Here is a 20989-nt window from a genome sequence, read left to right on the forward strand (position 1 = left end):
CATCATCACGGACAATGCGGGCCGAGGTCATACAGAAGCCATGGGAGAATGGGACCAATTGATATTTAGAAACAACAACCCTCTACTGGCAATGTTCCTTGGCTCAGAAATAATATGATCTAACTGGATTTTGTTCCATATATTCTTCTGAGCCAAGCCTATGGGCCTAGTGAACTCCCATGCACAGAGAGGCTGTACAAAGTCTCTTGCTATTTTTAATCCATGTCTTTCCTGTAACTTTCCTGCAACCGTAAGTAGGATGGTGCTTTTGTTATCCTTTGATCTATAAGCTCAGTGGCACAAACACTTGAGGGGCTTCTGACAAAGAGGCACAAACAAAGCAAACTGAGATGCATGCATGCACATATACTGAACTCTGTATAGCAGCCACTTACTTGGGGGAAGAGATGTCAGTCTGGTGGTAACAGTTTCTGTAATAACTGTAAAGAGAGAGAGAGAGAGAGAGAGAGAGAGAGAGAGAGAGAGAGAAGAGAAGAATAAATCCATGGGATAGGTTGTCCTCATTTACAGAGGAACCTTGATGCTGCTCCTCAATCATTAGCATCTGGACAGCAAATTGAGCAGGTACGCAGGTCACCTGATCACACTATTTCCCACTGTGGTGAGATCAATTGCATTTCCCTTCAAATCACAGCATTATTTCTAAAATCACATCTATACATAGGCAATTTTAATGCAAATCTGTGCTCACTTTTCTCCCTGTTTGGGGGCGATAAGCAAGTCACCACGACTTCTTCTCTTTTTTTCAAAATTGCTAAGCTGAATTTGAGTCTTGAATTCAAACCAACAAATTCCTTTTGAAAGTTGTTTGTTTCTGACCCATGGAAACCATCTTGGTAATTAAGAGAAGGACTTAATTTTTTACAGGTGAGATACTTATGAAGGCATAGTGAGATATAGCTTTTCAGAGGATGTATACAGCAGGGATAATTGCCTGAACCCCTGTGAAATATTTAGCCGAAACCATCTCTGAAAATGGCAATATAATGCTTCTGAAAAGGCATATAGTATTAAACTGCTATTAACCTGGTTTGCAAGGTTGGCTTATTATATCAAAACTTCCATTTGGGAAATAATCGGGAAGTTCCACTTGGTCCCCACCATGGGGCCAATTCACATAAACCTTTCTTCTTTGAAGTGTTACCCTGAGATGACTCTTCCGTCCCAATACTCAGGCAGTAAGGGCCTTCACATTTTAAGATCCCATTGCCGCATTATGAACATTTCATTATGTATAAGCCTTTTAAAAAATGATATAATAATGTCAGAAGAACATTGAACCACATGGATATTGAAGGGTGAAATGATTGCGCGCTAACTTTTACCTCTGCAATGTCTGTGCGAATCAACTTAAAGAATCATCTATTCCTAGAAAAGGTTTCACTTACGTCTCTCTGTGACTTCTGTTCCATCCCGCTTGTTTTTCTTTGTTACAGCGGCCATATCATTGCTACATGAAGGCGAAGAGAAAGAGCAGAGGTTAACATATTCCTGACCCCCCAGTGGCTACTTTGCTGTAGTGGTCCCCCTCAGGCCCTTCCTCCCTCCTCAGCCAATGCTAGGCTAGGAAGCAGTTTAAGATGTGCAGTTTGCACATTTTCACACAGTCCCTCCTGGAACACTTCATAGGCCTTTTTCTATTTGATGAGAATATGTGTGATTTATAAGGACTGGAAAGTGCTCAGCCAGTTAGAAGTTTAGTTTTTGTTTGTTTTTTAAGATAAACCAATTCCTCTCACAAGAGAAAGGCATTTGGCACAGGTATTGTGTTCTTTGTCGTCTCCCCCACCTCATAAAGTGCTCTGAAGTAATCTATCCAGGGTGTTAGAATGTTTAAAATCCGAAGTTCACAATTATTTCATTGAAGTTCTGGAAAGGTGGCTAATAAGTAGAAGAAAGGTAGAAACTTGTTTTTAAAAACAACTGCTTTAGTCGGTGAAGCAACAGTGTCATCTAGTGGCAGCTCAGGGATATGTAGCCAGTGTTTATCTCCCCCTGCTCAGATTTACAGTAGTTCACAGCTTTAGTCTTCAAATGTTTCCAGGCCTCAAAATTTAAAATATTCCTGTAAAAACAGTCTATATTTGTTTGCTTGCACTTTTGGGAGATGACTTCCTTGGGATCCAGTCGTATTGGTGGTGTTCTTTGTTCAATTCTTGTTTTCAGACATGTAGCTTTTTGAGGTTTTAAAATAACATTTTTACATTGTTGCATTTTAACAGTGTTGTACTACCCCAAACTCCTACAAGAAGAAGGGCAAAATAACAACAACATAAATCTTCTGCAATTATGTTTGGTGTTTGCCACCCCCTCTGGCACTAAAAAGTAGGAACGTTCAGATTTCTGAATTATAGTGGTTACTTTCCCCCTAATAAACTACAATGACTTGTTTAGCTCAGGAGTAAAAAGATACCAGGAAGGTGGAACATATGTCTTGCTGAAGGGTGTGAAAAAAAGAGGAGTGCTGAACGGGCAAGAAATGGGAGCAAAGTAGTTTATGAAGGGACAAGGTCTGTTGTTGCACATTCAAGTAGATGGGAAGCAGTGGTCCTGTAGGACCACAGAACCCTTTGTACTTATTATACCTGTGGGCACATATCTGCTATCATCTACTGAACTTGTGGAGGTAAGGAACATTTAAATCACATGCCTCCCCCTGCCCCAATCATCCTGGGAACTGTACTTTGCTCTGGGTGCTGGGAATTATAACTCTGTGAGGGGTTCCCATTATTCCTTGCAGAAACGATGACTGTTAAAGTGGTGTAAAAGTGCTTTAAATGTATGGTGTGGGTGCAATTTCATTCCACCCACCTACATACGCCTCAGTGAACTCATGAAGAGGGTTTATTTGCCTTTGGGATGACTTTGAAAGTGGTTTTACTCATGCTCAGTGATTGGTTGATTGCTACTAAAGAAGGAATTTCCTCTCAAGCCACATTGGCTAAAAAGATGCCTACAAAAGCAACCTTGCATGTATGCATGAGCCAATATAAAACTCACTGAGCTCCGTATGGGATTATATTGTGTCCTTTTTCCTAGACAAATACTGCTCCTGTGGAGGAAAATATTTGCACATGAAGTGAGTCTCATCTCAGGGTAAATCCATCCTAATTGTTTGTCTAAATCCACCCAAATCTCTTTCTTCACTGCTGCGCCCTCTTCCTCAGGATAATGGATGCCTGAGGCACTTCAGCAAACCCACAGCACCTTAAACCATGAATCACAGGCACAGTCATAATTGGCGCGCATGATGAACAAGCTCCAACACTGAAGGAAGATGCTTGAAAGATGAGCTTAGGCGGGTGGAACAATGGAGCCCTGGAGCCAAACCCAACCCAGTCTATGAGAAGATTTTGGCTTGAGGTGGCATCTTGGCCTCACTCTCTCAGCCTCTGTTGTTTTGCTAAAGTTTCTTTTGCATGTTCCTTTCTTTTGCTCGACCTTGGCTTTCAGGGTTTGGGAGAGCAGCCAGTTTGGAGTAGAGGTGAGGGTGTCAAACCAGACTCAAATCCCCACTCTGTTGTCATGAGCAAGGCTGGCCCTATAATTATGAAGAATAAGGGAATCACCTCAGGCAGCACAGACTGGCAGGCAAAGGCAACAGCTCCCCTAGCCACACCTCTGGCCGTTCCCCTCTGATGGAGATCAAAGCTATGTGTGCCACATGGCCTTGCAAGCACACACAAACACAACCAGCCTGTTGCAACCACCAGGTGCAATAGGGGATGCTATGCTCTCCTGTTGAGAGTGTTGATGCACAATTCAACTGCCAAGCCAGTCAGCTTCTGAGCATGGAAGGGGGAGCCATTGTGTCATTTACCTCAACTAGCAAAACATCTTGGGCCAGACCTGGCCATGAAGGCCTTAGGCCAGTCACAGTCTTTCGACCCAAATCGGCTCACAGGTTTGTTGTGAAGTTAGAATGGTGGGGAGGAGAAGAACCACAAACATTTATCTGAGCTCATTAGACGAGGGTTGGCAGCTTGTGGCCTTCCTGATATTGCTGGACTGCAACTCTCATCAACCATGACCATTGAGCCACGCTGGCTGAGGCCAATGGGAATTGGAGTCCAACACCATCTGGAGGACCACAGGTTCGCAGAGCCTTGCCTTATGTGACATAAAGAATTAAAATGCAATTAAGTAAACTTCAGGTGGCATCTGGTCATGCATGCTGTGAACAGAAAAATCGTGACCCCTCCCTCTAGTCTCCTGCCACAGAGGTCCAAAGAGGACATTTCCAAGTATTTTAAAGCTGCCAAGTAATTTAACAACAAAGCTCAAGGCGATAGGACTCAAAGCTATTTGAGAAGCACACTCTCTAACCCAGACAGGGAAAGTGTGGCCCTTCATATGTTTTGAACTCCAGCTCCCATCAGCCCAAGCCAGCATGGCTTATGGTCAGGGATGGTAGTAATTCAATATGTAGAGGGCCACAGGTTTCCCATCTGTGACATATTCTATGGTATTTGTCTGGTGATGAGTGGTCAGTAATCCCAGGAAAGACACAATGCAGTGTTACTATCCTTTAAATTATTCTTCAACTGGCCCCTGGGTCACAGCAATCAAATCCTAAGCCTGTCATTTCACACTATTTAAACTAGGGTCGCCATACGTCCAGAATTTTTCAGACACAGCCAGGATTTAATGGTCGGAAACAGTGTCCAGGCGAAAATTGCTTAAATGTCCAGGAAAATCCGGATGTACCCAATGTCAGAAGTGTAGATTTTGATGAATTTCCTTAATAGCTCAATAGCCTTGGACAAAACTAGAAAAAGCTCAACAACTTTGGCCAACTTTGTGTCTGGATTTTCACTTTTTGAAATATAGAAAAAGGTTTTGCTTTGTTTAGTCAATCTACTAAAAAACAAACAAACCCAGAAATCTCCTCTACTCCATTTATTAATGTTTCTAATTTATAGGCTGGTTTTTATTGTATTTTATATGCTATAAGCCACCTTGATACATTTTATGAAAGTACAGATTATCAATGTTAAAACACACAAATAAATAGTATTTATTAGGTTTGTGACTCACTTGTTATCAAGGTCTCCAAGAGACTTACATTTAAAAGAATCAAAATAAATACACTATACCATTAGAAATTCATATAAAACATCAACATTCTCATACAAACACTTAAAATTCATATATACACATATAACTTGTCCACACTAGAGTAAATGTGGATTTGCCGTTCTCCCCGGTAATGTCCACCCTATGCCAGTGTTGTACTGGACCTTTCCCCCTTTAAATCTTTCAATCCTTGGAAAGTCCAAAATGGCTAGGATTGAAAAAGTCCATATTTAAAGGGGGAAAGGTCCAGGACAACATTGGGGTGGGGTCTACTTTTTGCTCTGGTGTGGACAAGTCTGCAGACAGAAACAACCCCCCACAGAAGCCTCAGGAAACTTTGGTAGCACACCAACAGCAGAACAAAATCAGTTCTGTCCATTAATTACCCCTTTGTTCTATAGTCTCCCAGATTTGAACAGCAACTTTAGCCGCTGAAACTGCTCCAGTTGGCTTGTGTGATCTTCCAGCACTGCTGATATCACTTATCAATCAAATTTACCTTTCACAGCTAAGCTACTATAGTAGCCTAGCCACTGCTTTGGGGTCCTGTGTACCATTCCTTCAAATATCTAAGACGACAGCAGGAATTTGAAGTCTAGCACAGCTTTCTTCTCTTTTGTTCCATCCTCTGGGGTACAGAGATGATTATCTCAGTGACTAGAAATGAGGCAGGCTGGCACATTTGCTTTTGGTGTTTCACATGGATACCCATCATGTGATAAGACATCAAAGGAGAGGGAATTCAAAAGAAAAACTATCATATATCCTGCCACTGAAAATGCTGCATTTGCCCAAGGAGTTGATTTAATTATCATAAGTGAAATTTGGAGCTCTTCCAGGAGTGGCTGCATAGCAATCTGCTGGGGACATTCTAGCTCTGACTTTCCTGTAGTGAGCAGGAGGTTGGACCAAGGCAGGGGTTGCCAACATTTTTGGACCAGTGGACACATTTCGAATTTTCAGAGAGTGCTGGGGGCGCTAGACAAAAATAGCTGCTATGGAGGGAGAGGAGGTGTGACATAACACAAAATGGCTGCCATGGGGAGTGTGGCATAACACAAAAGCTAAATTCTGTTAATTCTAGGTATTCACAATTATAACTAAACCAGAGCAAAACATTATTCTTTTAAGATGGTTTTGCTAATTAAGTATTCTTACTAATACTGGTGTTTTTGTAGCATCAGGGCATAGTATAAAACAAAAACTATGGAAAACTTATGAGCAAAAAAATACACCAGGAGGTATCTGAAATAGGCATAAGATCTAAAAGAAACAAGGGAAATTATTGTTTTATCTTGATAAGAATTCTTCAAATAGAAATAATTGTTAATGGACTTGTGATATAATTATATCCAAAGCAAGTGATTGCTTGCAAAATGCAAGCATGAACAGCAAGGTTGATACTGCGGTAATGAAGGAGCAATTTAGGGAAGGAGCATAGCTCACAGGTAGAGCTTATGCTTTGTGTGCAATCTCTTCCATCTTCAGCTGCTGCCAGCTGGTGTATTTAGAAATATTGGGGTAGTCTGTGTGGCTTTCTCTAGATGTCTTGGGCGTTGGTTCAGTGAGATAACATGGCCAAAGGACTTAAGCACTGAGGCTTACAGTGGGATGGTGAAAAACCCCAGCAACCCAAAAGGGAAAGGCCTTCCCAATTTCAAATAGTGATTGCTTCTCAGAGTATATTCATGCTACATTAAACTGGTCAGATCCTGCTGTAGTCCCGGTATGTCTATGCTGAGTGGTGCTTGCCGGGGTTTCAAGTAAGAGTCTGGCCCCACCTGGAGATGCCAGGGACTGAACCTGTGACCTCCTGCATGCAACACATATGCTCTTCCATTGAACCACTTGTGTGATTCAGTCTGTGTCAGCTCCTGCCATTCCACCCAGCTACCAGTGAACCCCGGCAGAGAACCAGCAATGGCTGTGTGGTCCCTTCAGCTACTTCTCATGCTCATCATGCAGATGCCCCAAGGCGAAGGGAAGTTGGATTTCTCTCAGACCCTTCCTGCCCTCCCAGTGATGTATTAAGCACTTGAGCAGGAGCACAGAAAGTCTTCATTTGGTCAGGCATTTAGAACTCAGCTTTAAAAACCCCCTAAGTTAAGCAACTTGGAATAGGCTGCTCAAGACAGAATCTTCAGAGGCCGGAAAAGAATATGGGGGGATTTTGTCCGTGCTTCTAAACAAACCATAACCACAGTTCCTGCTCTGTTAACACTGGGCACTTCCATGTTGTTGGCATTTTAAGGTGGGATTCAGTCACTTAGTGGCATCAAGGTGCCACAATTTTAGTTGATTTAGAGGTCTTGTGCAACAAACTTTTAAAAAAATACCCCACCAAACTAGACTTTTTTGTTATATGGAGCGTGACAAGGAAATGTACTGCAAAGCTGGAAAAACACTTAGTTTGAGGCATCAGCCATCTGATCTCCCAGCAAACAAATCAGGATGAATGTTCAGTAGGCAGGTTAAGTGGAAGCACCCTTAGATTAGTTGCATTTTGATATATGCGCCACAAGTAGGGAGCAGGATCAAGCAAGATGTGTCATGCATGCCTCTAGGAAACTAATGTCCTTAGGATAAGGAATATGTTCAGTACAACACACCCAGCCAGCTCAGTGAAGTGATCTGTACTACACATTGCAGAAGAAAGCAAGATTTTTAAAATGCCGGAAGCCAACAGCTAACTTGCCCTGAGGGTATATTTATGCATTTTTCTAAATGCAGTAATTGGGCAGAATTTGTGAATGGAAGTAAAATGGTGCGTTCCACTTCCTCAATATTTCTCTCAGCTCCCGAACCTCAGATTGTCTCTTCTGATGTTCTCTTTTCAGTCATGCCCTTAACACTTCAGAAGAAGGGAATGTTATCCCATAAGTAGAGGAAATTCATTCTGGGCCCTTTAAATCACTATTGAAACACCATAAAAGTCACAATGCTCTTCAGAGCAGCAGCTTAATTTTTAATCAAGTTCTTTACTCCTATATTTTCCAGGAGACTAATTCAGCAGCATTTAACTTCAGAAGATTTCTGAAAAGTTTGCCTCTATGGTAGAATCTAGCAAAGGTTTTATCAGTGTTGATAAACATATTTAAATACTATTTTGCAGATGGGGACGACGACCTGAAAGCCCACAGTCCAGGTTTGAAACCAAAGTAGTAGCAGAGATGAGCAAAATAGACAATTGAATAATGAAATAACACCATGTAAAGAATTAATAATGACCCACAAAAAGCCCTTTTCATAATGATGCTAATTTTTGAAAGGCCATAACTCAAGATTAGGTACTTAATTATATATAGGAATACAAAGGAGTTCAGTGATTCCTGATAATATACTCCTTGCTGATGAAGGTGGCTTGAATCTATTGTTATTTTTCACAGTCAACACAAAATTCCTTTCTGCAAAGGAACTGCAAGCATTTTTTGAGAGATATGGTTCAGTGTACCCAAAAAACAGGATCCACACACATGGTCCACAGAACTAGCACACAATAAGTACATTTTTGTAATGATGGTTATGCAGTTCCTCTGCCTTGAAAAATGTATTAGTCAGTCTTTCTTCCAGGGTTCTGACATACCATACCCATCTACAGCTATAACCATAATCTTGTGAATGCCTATCTAATAAGGCTGCAATGCTTTTGTATGCTTACTAGGAAGTAAGTCTCAAAAAATTTACTTTCAAGTAAATATCCACAGGACTGGACCACATGGACCCAGATGTGAGAGGAAATGCTTATTTTGGCTTGTTTTCAGAGTATTGCTATTAAGTTGTATACTTATAGCTTTTCTTTCAATGCCAATTGTAAACCTATTTCCCCCATAACCAAACTGTCTCAATACTCAGTCTCTACAGCATAATTACTAGAATAAGTAATTACTATATTACTTCTTAATATAGAATAAGAAGTTATTTTGGCCCATATTTTGCCCGAGATTTATCTCCCCACACTCCCCCCTTTTTTACAATCAAAGAATCTGATAGAATTATAGTAGAAAAGGGCACCCTTCTGAGTGTTTCCTTGTCTTGTGTTACATACCTGAAGTGCTTCTGTTCGTAATCCTTATTGTTTGCTTTCTACCCAGATCCCAGATGTTGTCCCACAAGTCCTTGAATAAAGAACTCCTTCAGCAGTATGGTGTTTCTCAGACTGAGTGATCCTCAGAGAATGCTGAATTTGACTTGTATTTAATGTCTTTTACCCCACGCCCCCCAAACACGTATGTTCTTTTCCCCAAAACATTTTTCCTAAACAAGTCCTGACAAAGGTGTGTGATGGTTTCTTGCCTTACTCCACCCTATCAATTATCTGACACAGTGCGGGTAAAAAAAAAAAGTCTGCCTCCAGGAATCAAATTTAACTGCTGAAATAAAACACATCAAGCTACAAGCTCAAATACATCCAGTCTAGCCTACTGCAATGTGCTTTACATGAAGCTGCCTTTAAAGATGGCGTGGAAATTTTAATTGATGCAGAATGCAGCTAGTTGGGGTTAGGTATTGGTTGACTACCTTTTCATTTTTGGCCCCAATTTGAAGGTATTTAACTCTTAAGTCCTAAATAGTATAGAGCCAGGTTATTTTAAGGGAAGACCATATGAACCTGCCCAGGCCTCAAGACTGGCTTCAGAGTTGTTAGGACCCTGTGAGGCATCAGCAGAGTCGGGACCTCCCTGCTACCTCACCATGGCTGCTTGCCACTGATTACCTTTCCCTTCATGAATCTGTTTAATCCTGTTGTAAGAAATGGGAGACATGGTAGGAGGCACCATTATACAGGCACAGGCCTGCAAGGGACCAATTAAGGTCTGTAGTTCAACCAAAAAGAAAAGGCACCAAAGGCAGGAGAAAAGGGGAGGAAATCCTCTACCTGCAATCTCAATAAACGATTCTGTGCACTTGGGTGTTTCCTCCCCATTTTTCCCCATGTAGCTGAACTCCCTGTGTAGTAGAAGGGAGCCTCATATTTTACAGCATCTTGATGCATTCTTGCTGAAATGTCATAGTGGAGATAATGATTCTGAATGCCCTTTACACAGCTAAACACTTGCAGCAGGTGGGTCTTATATCAGCGGTTCTCAACCTGTGGGTGGCGACCCCTTTGGGGGTCAAACGACCCTTTCACAGGGGTCACCTAAGACCAGGAGTCAGCAAGCTCTTTTGGGGGGTGGGCCGGTTCACCGTACCACAAACCTCATGGTAGGCCAGTGTGTGTGTGTGTGTGCGTGCGTGCGTGCATGCGTACACGCACACGGCAGAGGGGGCTTCTCCCCCCCCAGCCCCTCCTGTCCCCTGCCACCTAGGGTACTGCCGAGAGCAATGTACTTTACTGTTGTTATATTAAGACTGTTACCCATGCTACACCATGCTTCAAGACAAAATTTCATTTAGAAATAAATATTTCACAATATATAATTACATATTGTTTTTGTGATTAATCACTATGCTTTAACTATGTTCAATTTGTAACAATGAAAATACATCCTGCATATCAGATATTTACATTGCGATTCATAACAGTAGCAAAATTAGTTATGAAGTAGCAACGAAAATAATTTTATGGTTGGGGGTCACCACAACATGAGGAACTGTATTAAAGGGTCGCGGTATTAGGAAGGTTGAGAACCACTGGTCTATATAATGGGTAGGCAAACTAAGGCCTGGGGGCCGGATCCAGCCCAATCACCTTCTAAATCTGACCCACGGACGGTCCGGGAATCAGTGTGTTTACATGAGTAGAATGTGTCCTTTTATTTAAAATGCATCTCTGGGTTATTTGTGGGGCATAGGAATTCGTTCATTCCCCCCCCCCAAATATAGTCCGGCCCCCCACAAGGTCTGAGGGACAGTGGACTGGCCCCCTGCTGAAAAAGTTTGCTGACCCCTGGTGTATATCATCCATATTATAGCATGCCTATGTTATTATCAGAAGGTACCAAAGTACATTATGCCAGATGTGTCTATAGAACAGTTAATAACTTCAGCATGGTTCCTGGTCATGATAACTCTCATTTACCTTCAGTATCGCAGACAGTTGCTGGGAACCCAGTTGATCAGAACCTCAGTTGCTGGGGAGCTGAAGTGGAGAAAGTGTGGATGCATTCATGTTCTGTTTGTGGGCTTTTCATAGGCATCTGACTGGCCATCGTGAGACAAAATGATGGACTACTCTATTTTGCCTAATAAGGAAGCTGTATCAGTTGATGCAGAGTACGAGGGGAAATCTCAATGTGAAGACCTTCTTTGTATTTAAGAGCAGCATTTGAACAGTTGGTGTATTGACGGTGGCTGTTTCCATAGCAACTGATTTTTGGGCCTGGGAAAGTTTATATAAGTGTAGGGTAGGCATTTGTAGTAATGAGTTGAGACTGGACTCAGTAACTTTGGGTGAATGCACTTAGAATCATAGAATCATAGAGTTGGAATAAACCACAAGGGCCATCGAGTCCAACCCCCTGCCAAGCAGGAAACACCATCAGAGCACTCCTGACATATGGTTGTCAAGCCTCTGCTTAAAGACCTCCAAAGCAGGAGACTCCACCACACTCCTTGGCAGCAAATTCCACTGTCGAACAGCTCTTACTGTCAGGAAGTTCTTCCTAATGTTTAGGTGGAATCTTCTTTCTTGTAGTTTGGATCCATTGCTCCGTGTCCGCTTCTCTGGAGCAGCAGAAAACAACCTTTCTCCTTCCTCTATATGAATTCATTTTATATATTTGAACATGGCTATCATATCACCCCTTAACCTCCTCTTCTCCAGGCTAAACATGCCCAGCTCCCTTAGCCGTTCCTCATAAGGCATCGTTTCCAGGCCTTTGACCATTTTGGTTGCCCTCCTCTGGACACGTTCCAGTTTGTCAGTGTCCTTCTTGAATTGTGGTGCCCAGAACTGGACACAGTACTCCAGGTGAGGTCTGATCAGAGCAGAATACAGTGGCGCTATTACTTCCCTTGATCTAGATCAGGGGTCTGCAACCTTTAAGACAAAAAGAGCAACTTGGACCCATTTCTGAAGAAAAAACAACTGGGAGCCGCAAAACCATTGCGACATTTAAAACAAATATATCTCCGGAGCCATGATCTGACAGCGGGCGGGAAGGTGATGTCGGGACGGTGCGTGACTAACGCACGCGCTGCCCCCATGCGACGTCACAGCCAGTACAGCGCCCGGCACAGTGAGGAGTGTCGGGGCGCACAATGCGCCTCCTCCCCTCGCTAGTATCCGCCCCGGAGCCGCAGCAAAGATGTAAAAGAGCCACATGCGGCTCCGGAGCCGCGGGTTGCAGACCCCTGATCTAGATGCTATACTCCTATTGATGCAGCCCAGAATTGCATTGGCTTTTTTAGCTGCCGCGTCACACTGTTGGCTCATGTCAAGTTTGTGGTCAACCAAGACTCCTAGATCCTTTTCACATGTACTGCTCTCAAGCCAGGTGTCACCCATCTTGTATTTGTGCCTCTCATTTTTTTTGCCCAAGTGCAATACTTTACATTTCTCCCTGTTAAAGTTCATCTTGTTTGTTTTGGCCCAGTTGTCAAGGTCGTTTTGAAGTGTGATCCTGTCCTCTGGGGTGTTAGCCACCCCTCCCAGTTTGGTGTCATCTGCAAATTTGATCAGGATGCCCTTGAGTCCATCATCCAAGTCGTTGATAAAGATGTTGAATAAGACCGGGCCCAAGACAGAACCCTGTGGCACCCCACTAGTCACTCTTCTCCAGGATGAAGAGGAACCATTGATGAGACCCTTTGGGTTCGCTCAGTCAGCCAGTTACAAATCCACTGAGTGGTAGCATAGTCAAGACCGCATTTTACCAGCGGTAAAATATCATGGGGCACCTTGTCGAATGCCTTGCTGAAATCAAGGTAGGCTACATCCACTGCGTTCCCTTCATCTACCAGGCTTGTAATTCTGTCAAAAAACGAGATCAGGTTAGTCTGACATGACTTATTTTTCAGAAATCCATGCTGACTATTGGTGATCACAGCATTCCTTTCTAGGTGCTCACAGACTGTTTGCTTAATGATCTGCTCCAGAATCTTCCCTGGTATTGATGTCAGACTGACTGGGCGGTAATTATTTGGGTCCTCTCTTTTCCCCTTTTTGAAAATAGGGACAACATTTGCCCTCCTCCAGTCTGCCGGGACTTCGCCTGTTCTCCAGGAATTCTCAAAGATGACTGCCAGTGGTTCTGAGATCACATCTGCCAGTTCTTTTAATACTCTTGGATGCAGTTCATCTGGCCCTGGAGGCTTGAATACATCTAAACTAGCCAAGTATTCTTGTACTATCTCCTTAGTTATTCTGGGCTGTGTTTCCTCTGCTGAATCATTTGCTCCAAATTCTTCAGGTCAGGCATTGTTTTCTTTATCAGAGAAGACTGAGGCAAAGAAGGCATTGAGGAGTTCAGCCCTTTCTGTGTCCCCTGTTTGCATTTCCCCATCTTCTCCTCTGAGTGACCCCACTGTTTCTTTGTTCTTCCTTTTGCTACGGACATACCCATAAAAGCCTTTTTTGTTGCTTTTAACCTCTCTAGCAAGCCTGAGTTCATTCTGTGCTTTAGCTTTTCTGACTTTGTGTCTACACGTGCTGGCTATTTCTTTGAATTCCTCTTTGGTGGTTTCCCCCCTTTTCCATTTTTTTGTACACATCCTTTTTTAATCTTAACTCAGTTAAAAGTTCTTTAGATAGCCACCCAGGCTTCTTTAGGCACCTTCCATGTTTCCGTCTCATTGGTATTGCCTGACGCTGTGCTTTTACTATCTCCCTCTTAACAAACTCCCAGCCATCATGAACTCCCTTTCCTTTTAGTATTACTGTCCATGGGATCTCACCCAGCACTTCCCTAAGTTTTATGAAGTCAGCTTTCTTAAAGTCAAGAAATTGAGTCCTAGTATGCTTGGCTGCTCCTTTCCGCTGTATAGTAAACTTCAGAAGAGCATGATCACTCGCGCCTAAGGATCCTTCCACTTCTACCCCACTAACCAGGTCATCAACATTGGTTAGGACCAGATCTAAAATGGCTGTTCCTCTTGTTGCTTCTCCCACTTTCTGGACAATGAATTTGTCTGCAAGGCCAGTGAGGAATCTGCTTGACCTTATGCTCTTGGCTGAGTTTGACATCCAGCAAATATCCGGGTAATTGAAGTCCCCCATTACTACGATCTCCCTTCCTTTTGCATGCTTGGCCATCTGTTCCAGGAAGGCATCATCTATGTCCTCCGTTTGGCTTGGGGATCTATAGTAAACTCCCACAATGAGGTCTCTGTTATTCTTCTCTCCCTTAATTTTGACCCAAATGCTCTCACTTTGGCTTTGAGGTTCTAAATCTTGGATCTCTTCACAGGTATACATATCCCTGACATATAACGCCACTCCTCCTCCTTTCTTGTCTGGTCTGTTTCTCTGAAATAGATTGTATCCCCCCATTATTACATTCCAATCGTGGGACTTATCTCACCAGGTTTCAGTGATGCCTATTATGTCATATTTAGTTTGCTGTACCAAGAGCTCAAGCTCATCTTGTTTATTTCCCATGCTTTGCGCATTAGTGTACAGACATTGAAGTCCATTAATCATTCCCCTGGGTCTCTTATTTAAGGATTTTTTCCTCCCACCACTAGGTCTGCGTGCTGTTTGCTCCATTTGGTCTATGACATTTGGATGATCATCTTCATCAATTGATAGACTCCTACCTTCAGGAGCACTGTCTCCCTCCCCCACATTAGTCAGTTTAAAGCCCTCCTGATGAGGTTTCTGAGATTTTTGGCAAAAACATTCCTCCCAACCGCTGTGAGGTGCAGCCCATCGCTTGCCAGAAGTCCATCTTCAAGAAACCGCAGTCCGTGGTCTAAGAATCCAAACTGTTCCTGTTTACACCATTTGCGAAGCCAGCTGTTCACTTCCACTATTTTTCCCTCTCTCCCTGGGCCACGTCGTTCAACTGGGAGGACAGATGAGATGACAATTTGTGCATTTAATTGCTTCAATTTCCTGCCCAGAGCCTCAGAGTCTCTTTTGATCTTCTGGAGGCTATTGCTTGCAGTGTCATTGGTTCCCACATGAACCAAGAGGAAGGGGTATTTGTCAGTGGGTTTTATGATTCCTTGCAGTCGTTCAGTTACATCTTGGATCTTAGCCCCGAGGAGACAGCACACTTCCCGAGACATCTTGTCAGGCCCACAGATCACTGCTTCTCTTCCCCTCAGTAGGGAATCCCCTATCACCACTACACGCCTCCTCTTAGGTTTGGTCGGGGTTCTTCCGTGAGCTGTCCGTTCCAAGGTCGCCTGCACATTCCCTGAGGACTGACTTTGCTGCTCGTCTTCATATACCTGATCGACTGTAATGAGGGAGAGATCCTCAAATGGAGTCTGTTCTTCGTCTTCCATGCTAGGGGAGAGGACTTCAAAGCGATTGTGTATTTCTAAACAATCAGAGCGAACCCTGGGCCTCCTACTTCTTTGAGTCACGTTTCTCCATATATCTAGCACCTGTGTTGGTGAACTAGCCTCCTTCTCAGGGGTGTCCCCTGTCTCCTCCTTGGTGGAGACGGTGTTCTCTGTTGCTTCCATGAAGAGCTCCAGCTCTCTAATTCTTTGGAGCATAGCTACACGTTCCTCCAGTTGATGGACTTTGTCTTTTAAGAGGGCAATCAACATACAATTGCTGCAGGTAAAGCTGCCTGCAACCTTTGGCAAGATGGCAAACATTGCGCAGGAACCGCAGGCGACTGCAGCTGTTCCCTCACCCTCCATCTTGAAAACGTGTCGTTGGGGGTGGCTACAGTGGTCCTCCATCTTAAAAAGCGTGAAGACAGGACAAATAACCCCCCTAAAAAAACCTAGGTCTCCCCCAACAAACATTTGAGACTAGCTCCCCTAAATCTAAAAGATGGATCAAACTGCGCGCACCGCTGCCCTGCAAGCTCTGATAAGCTCCTCCCACAGCTAATCACCTGACTCAACAGAAACCCTGCCCCCTCTGACCTTTGCACAGGGAGAGCAGCTAATCAGCCACAGAGAAACACACACACAAGAAAACTCTTTTGCTCCTTCTTCAGCTGCTGCCCTGCAGTTAAGTATACACATCCTACAGTTAAGTATACACACTAAGTGTCAATGATGCCGCTGACCTTTATTGTTGCTCTGCAGACTACCCTTCCTCATACCCTCCAAAATTTCTCTTATGAAAATAGAGACGTCCCATTCCATAATGATAATTTTACTATTTATACCCCACACATCTTACTGGATTGCCCCAGCCACTCTGGGCAGATTCCAACATATCTAAAAACATAATAAAACATTTAAAAAAAAGCTATCCCTATACAGGATTGTCTTCAGACGGCTCGGGCGTTGGATAACTGCATACCCTCCAATATTTCTCCAATGAAAATAGGGACATCCTAAGGAAAAGTGAGACATTCCAGAAACAAAGACGGTTTCTCAAAATCAGGGATGTCCCTGGGAAGTAGGGACACCTGGAGGGTCCTTCAAGAAGCATCTTTATTTTATCTTCACAAGGACACTATTAGCTAGGTTTGGCTGAGAAATCACGAAGGGCTCATAGTTGTCCAATCAACATCATGGCTGAACGGGGATTTGAACTTGGGTTTCCTCACTCCTACCTCTACATTCTAACAACTACACCACAATGTCACTGAGAAATATTCCAGGTTTACTCAAACAAAGCTGGCAACCAAGACAAGTTTGGTTGTTTTACACAAAAATACCAATAACCGGCCAAGCCAAAGTTCGTCCTGATCAATTAGCAACCCTACCTATACATTATTCAGCGTACATAGGATTCATATCACTACAAATTATTATCATGGCAGGAAACACTGGTGTTAAACCTGTGTTTTCTGCAGCAAACTTATCTAGTATATGGGAGTAATACATGCCTGTATGTGAACATTTAAATGCCAGCACCCATAAATCTAGGAAACCTCATTAGGCCAAGGTTCCCATATGTGTGTGCACAAATGTATTCAAATACATAGATACACACCTGAATCAGGGGCAGAGCTACCTGACCTGGCACCCAGAGCATTGTGGGGGCAGGGCCAGCTGGCCCGTGGGGGCAGGGCTAGCCGCCCTCACGGTGAGCATCCTTAGCTGCCTCCACCCACACGGCGAGTGGGGAGGCGCTGCTAGCCACCCACACAGCGAGCGTCCAGGGGTGCCACCTGCACAGCAAGCGGGGCGGGGTGGCACCAGGATGTCACCCGCTCTCACGGCTGACACCCGGTGCACAGCGCACCCCCCCCACCTTCCTCCACTGGTTTACTTTCACTTTTGGTTTGTTTGCTGCGGAAGGCACCCTTATGGCAAACAGAACTTGAGTGAGCAAGTACTGTAATACCTATTCATTGATCCCCAGTGGAAATTATTCATAACATTTTCTCTGTGGTGCTCATCATATCCAATATGCCTCCTCAGCTACAGACATGTTTGATGTCTCGAAGGAAGAAATTTAGATCATCCTTTGTAGCTCAATGAGTAAGAAACCGGATAGGTGTTTCTTGGCAACAAACGGTTTAAAGTGCCGATTTTATGAATCACTTTGCCTATTTATTCTTGAACTTCCAAGATTTTTTCAAATTGAGTAGAGATCCCTTAAAAGGAAATCGGAAAAGTGTTGATAATTGATAACTCAGCACTTTAAAAAGAGATCGTGTTGCTCTCCTCTTTGAATTCACTATGCTTACCAAATAATATCTTTAATAAACTCTAATTGTCACTTACATTTACACAGTCCCCAAGTTTTTGTGGGCAGCTAATTTAATCACCAGTAGAATATTATTTCTAATGAGCAAACTACTTGTTACATGCAACTGCAGATGATTCCTCCCCACCCCCCACCTCCCAAATGGGCCTTGAGCAGCTATGGTTTTAAGTAAAGGAACAGAGGCAAAAGGGTACTTTTCCCCACTGATTTTTCTTCACCAAGCATAAACTACCCTAGTGGCTTTTCCCCAACAGAATTCCACCTGGAATGTTGCTGAAAGGAAAACATATGGAGATTGGTGTGATTTTGATTGGGAAAATGGCTGTTGGAGAAAGATCAAGTACTAATTCCTGCCACAGGAGTGATCATAGAATCATAGAATTGTAGAGTAGGGAGGGGACCCCAGGGGTCAAGTTTGTGAGCTCTAATAATAGAGAAGTTGGCCGGGCCCTCTTTACCCAAGGGGATCTACCCATGAGGCAGTTTACCATGGACTCAGTGCTAATCATACCGTAGGTGCTGGATTCCACCCAACTTTGAGGGAGCCCAGCACACGCATGCAACATCATAAGCATGATGCACACATGTGATGTCACATGGCGGGTAGAGGCCACAAGGCCCACCACAGCCTCAGGGAGGCTTAACAGGGCCAGCCGCAGCCATAGGTAGGCCCGACAAGGCCCTCAAGACTGGGGGGCTCTGCCCCATCCCAATATATTTGGAGGTGGCTGAGGTATCCTCAGCCCTATAGAGTTGACACCTATGGATCATACATATGGAGCATACATCCATATAACATCAAAATTCATTCCCATTTTATTTTTCCATTTAATCCAGAGATATGGTTTCTGTAGAAAAAAACCACTTGTGGAAATGGTAAATCCAGATTAAGCGGTGGGTATAGGGGAAGACATTGTTATAAGAACAACATAGTGTGGACACTGTGGGGAGGGGACTTGCATACATGAGCTGTACTAAGTCCACAATAACCAGCTCTGAGGAAGTGCCCAGTGATTTTCTCCTGGTATACAAGAATGGGCTGCAGACTTGCATACTGCACATTAGGTAGGGTATCTTGAAATGTGCCTCTGCTTTGCCATAACATGTCTGCATCCTTTATATATGCATATCACACAATGTGGGCTTAGAGACAGCTTAACCGAACCAACAAGTTTGCCCATGCAGCTTGTTGATCTTTAGTAGCTGAAAAGAAAACCTAGTGACATGCTAAAACTGAATCCAGGGGCCATGTTACTCCCATTTGCTATTTCAGTGAAGCACGCAGGACTCAGTATATCACTTGCACCAAAACTCTCAAGGATGTTATTGTTCCATGACTTCAGTCCATGATGTGCAACAGATATCAAACATGCAGCTTCTGATTATAACCCAATAGATTCCTACAAAGACCCAAAGGCCACACCTTCAGCATTTCTGCTTTGGAAACAGTCAGCCGTGGCAAAAGTTAATAAGTTTGTCTTGAGTTTTTTATTCATCTGGTGACTCAGAAAATATCTGAACTCCTGTCTCACACACCCTTCTTTATCATCACATGAAAACCACCATGTAGGTGATGAATGATAAACAGAGCTGTGTGTTGCCTATGTGTCCATGCACTTTTGCTTTATGAAATCTGGATGGAATCTTGCACAGAAAGTGCAGGAAAGAATTCAAGGTTTATTAAGAAGTGAGGAGTTTCTATCTCTTATGGCTGAAGAAAAAAATATTTGACACGCGAACAGGCTCAATATGGCAAATGCTTAGAACAGGAGTGGGATAACCCCAGGACCAAGACCCCAATGCATCTCTACCTTCAGGCCTCTATATGTGACCTTTGAGAATATTACTAGTCACATCCTTCTCCCTGTCCACTTCCTTCACTAGATATGCTCTGTATCCTTCTTGTGCTTCCTGGCACATTTATCTCCTTGGACTGTGATAATCCATCTGCTCTATTTGGATGGGGGATGGAGAGAGGTGCGTGTGTCATACCCTCCAACATTTTCACCCCCCAAATTGGGACGTCAGGAGGGGCACGCCTTCTGGCCTGGTGCTGGTCACCAGGGACATGCCAGAGTTCAGGTGTGATCCTGCTGACTTGTGCCAGAGTGAACATCTTCGGTTGAGCACCGGACCCAAAATCGGGACATTCCAGGTCCCAAACAGAAACCGAGATCGGCTTCTGTGATTCAGGATGTCCCACTTAAAATAGGACACTCTGGGAGGTATGGTATTTGTGCGGGTGTAGGAATTGCCAACTTGTGGGTAGGTGAAACGCAGCCTTCTGAACAAAGGTGAGAGTCACATTTATGGCTCCACCCACCTTTGCATCTGACCCCACCCAGTACTGGCAAGCAGCCCTCAGAAGGTTCCCCAAGAGGGAATGGGGGTCTCAGACTGAAAAAGCTGCCCACAACCTGACTGATAAGAGGCCATATAAAAACCATCATCTTGCCAGAGAGCTGTTGCTTGTTCCTGTCACTCATAGTTCTTGGGCCAAGATCCTAAGCCTCATTATGCTACAGGCAATTTCACAAACAAGAGAGACATTTTTGAGATTTTTTTTTATAAAGACAGTGAGGTTTTTAATAGACAAACAGATTCTGAGCTGGGTGCTCATTCACTCTACGCACTCCCACTACTGGCTTTGGAATCCATGTACACATGATGTAATCGGCGAGGTAGAGCTATTCTGTAGTTTCCTGAGAAACACAACTGATTGGTGCATTTCCCCTCAAACCAGCTTCAGACGAAAAGGAAAACATAAACCACATTCACTTTGTGGTTCAGCTGAGGTGTGTACATGTGAGGCAACCATTTGCGCATGCATGGATGACAGCTTTATGGTGGTGCTGCAGGAGTAGGAGGGGGGGAGAAACAAATCAGGTAATGTGCACCTTGTGAAGACACCTGTGCCCTCTCTGCACAACAACGTGCAAGTGTGACTGGAAATCCTGCAAGGGGAAATGACTTCACTGCATTTTAAGCCTCTAATACGTACACAGCCCTAGGGTTAAGACTAAATCCTAATTTAAGCAGCACTGGTTACAGTTTGGGGAAAAGTGATTGCTTTATTTGAAACATACCCTTTCATATAATATATATGGATAGAATTAATATATTATTAATGCATTGTCAAGCAGATATTTACTATAT

The 20989-nt window shown here is 43.5% G+C and overlaps 1 protein-coding gene across 2 annotated transcripts in view; it reads right to left on the reverse strand.

The window, feature by feature from the left end:
* COL17A1 (collagen type XVII alpha 1 chain) overlaps positions 1-9302 on the reverse strand; it is a 63240-nt gene extending 53938 nt beyond the window's left edge. For both annotated transcript variants that reach the window (XM_082225229.1, XM_082225228.1), the window contains exons 1-3: positions 9143-9302; positions 1410-1471; positions 396-440 (exon numbers count right to left, since the gene is read on the reverse strand). In XM_082225229.1, coding sequence (XP_082081355.1) covers positions 396-440; positions 1410-1464 — 100 coding nt within the window. In that variant the 5' untranslated portion in view covers positions 1465-1471; positions 9143-9302. The remainder of the gene's footprint in view (positions 1-395; positions 441-1409; positions 1472-9142) is intronic.
* Positions 9303-20989: the final 11687 nt, after the last annotated feature.

The sequence above is a fragment of the Podarcis vaucheri genome, assembly GCF_965113315.1.
Source record: "Podarcis vaucheri genome assembly, chromosome: 5".
Taxonomy (NCBI): Eukaryota; Metazoa; Chordata; class Lepidosauria; order Squamata; family Lacertidae; genus Podarcis; species Podarcis vaucheri.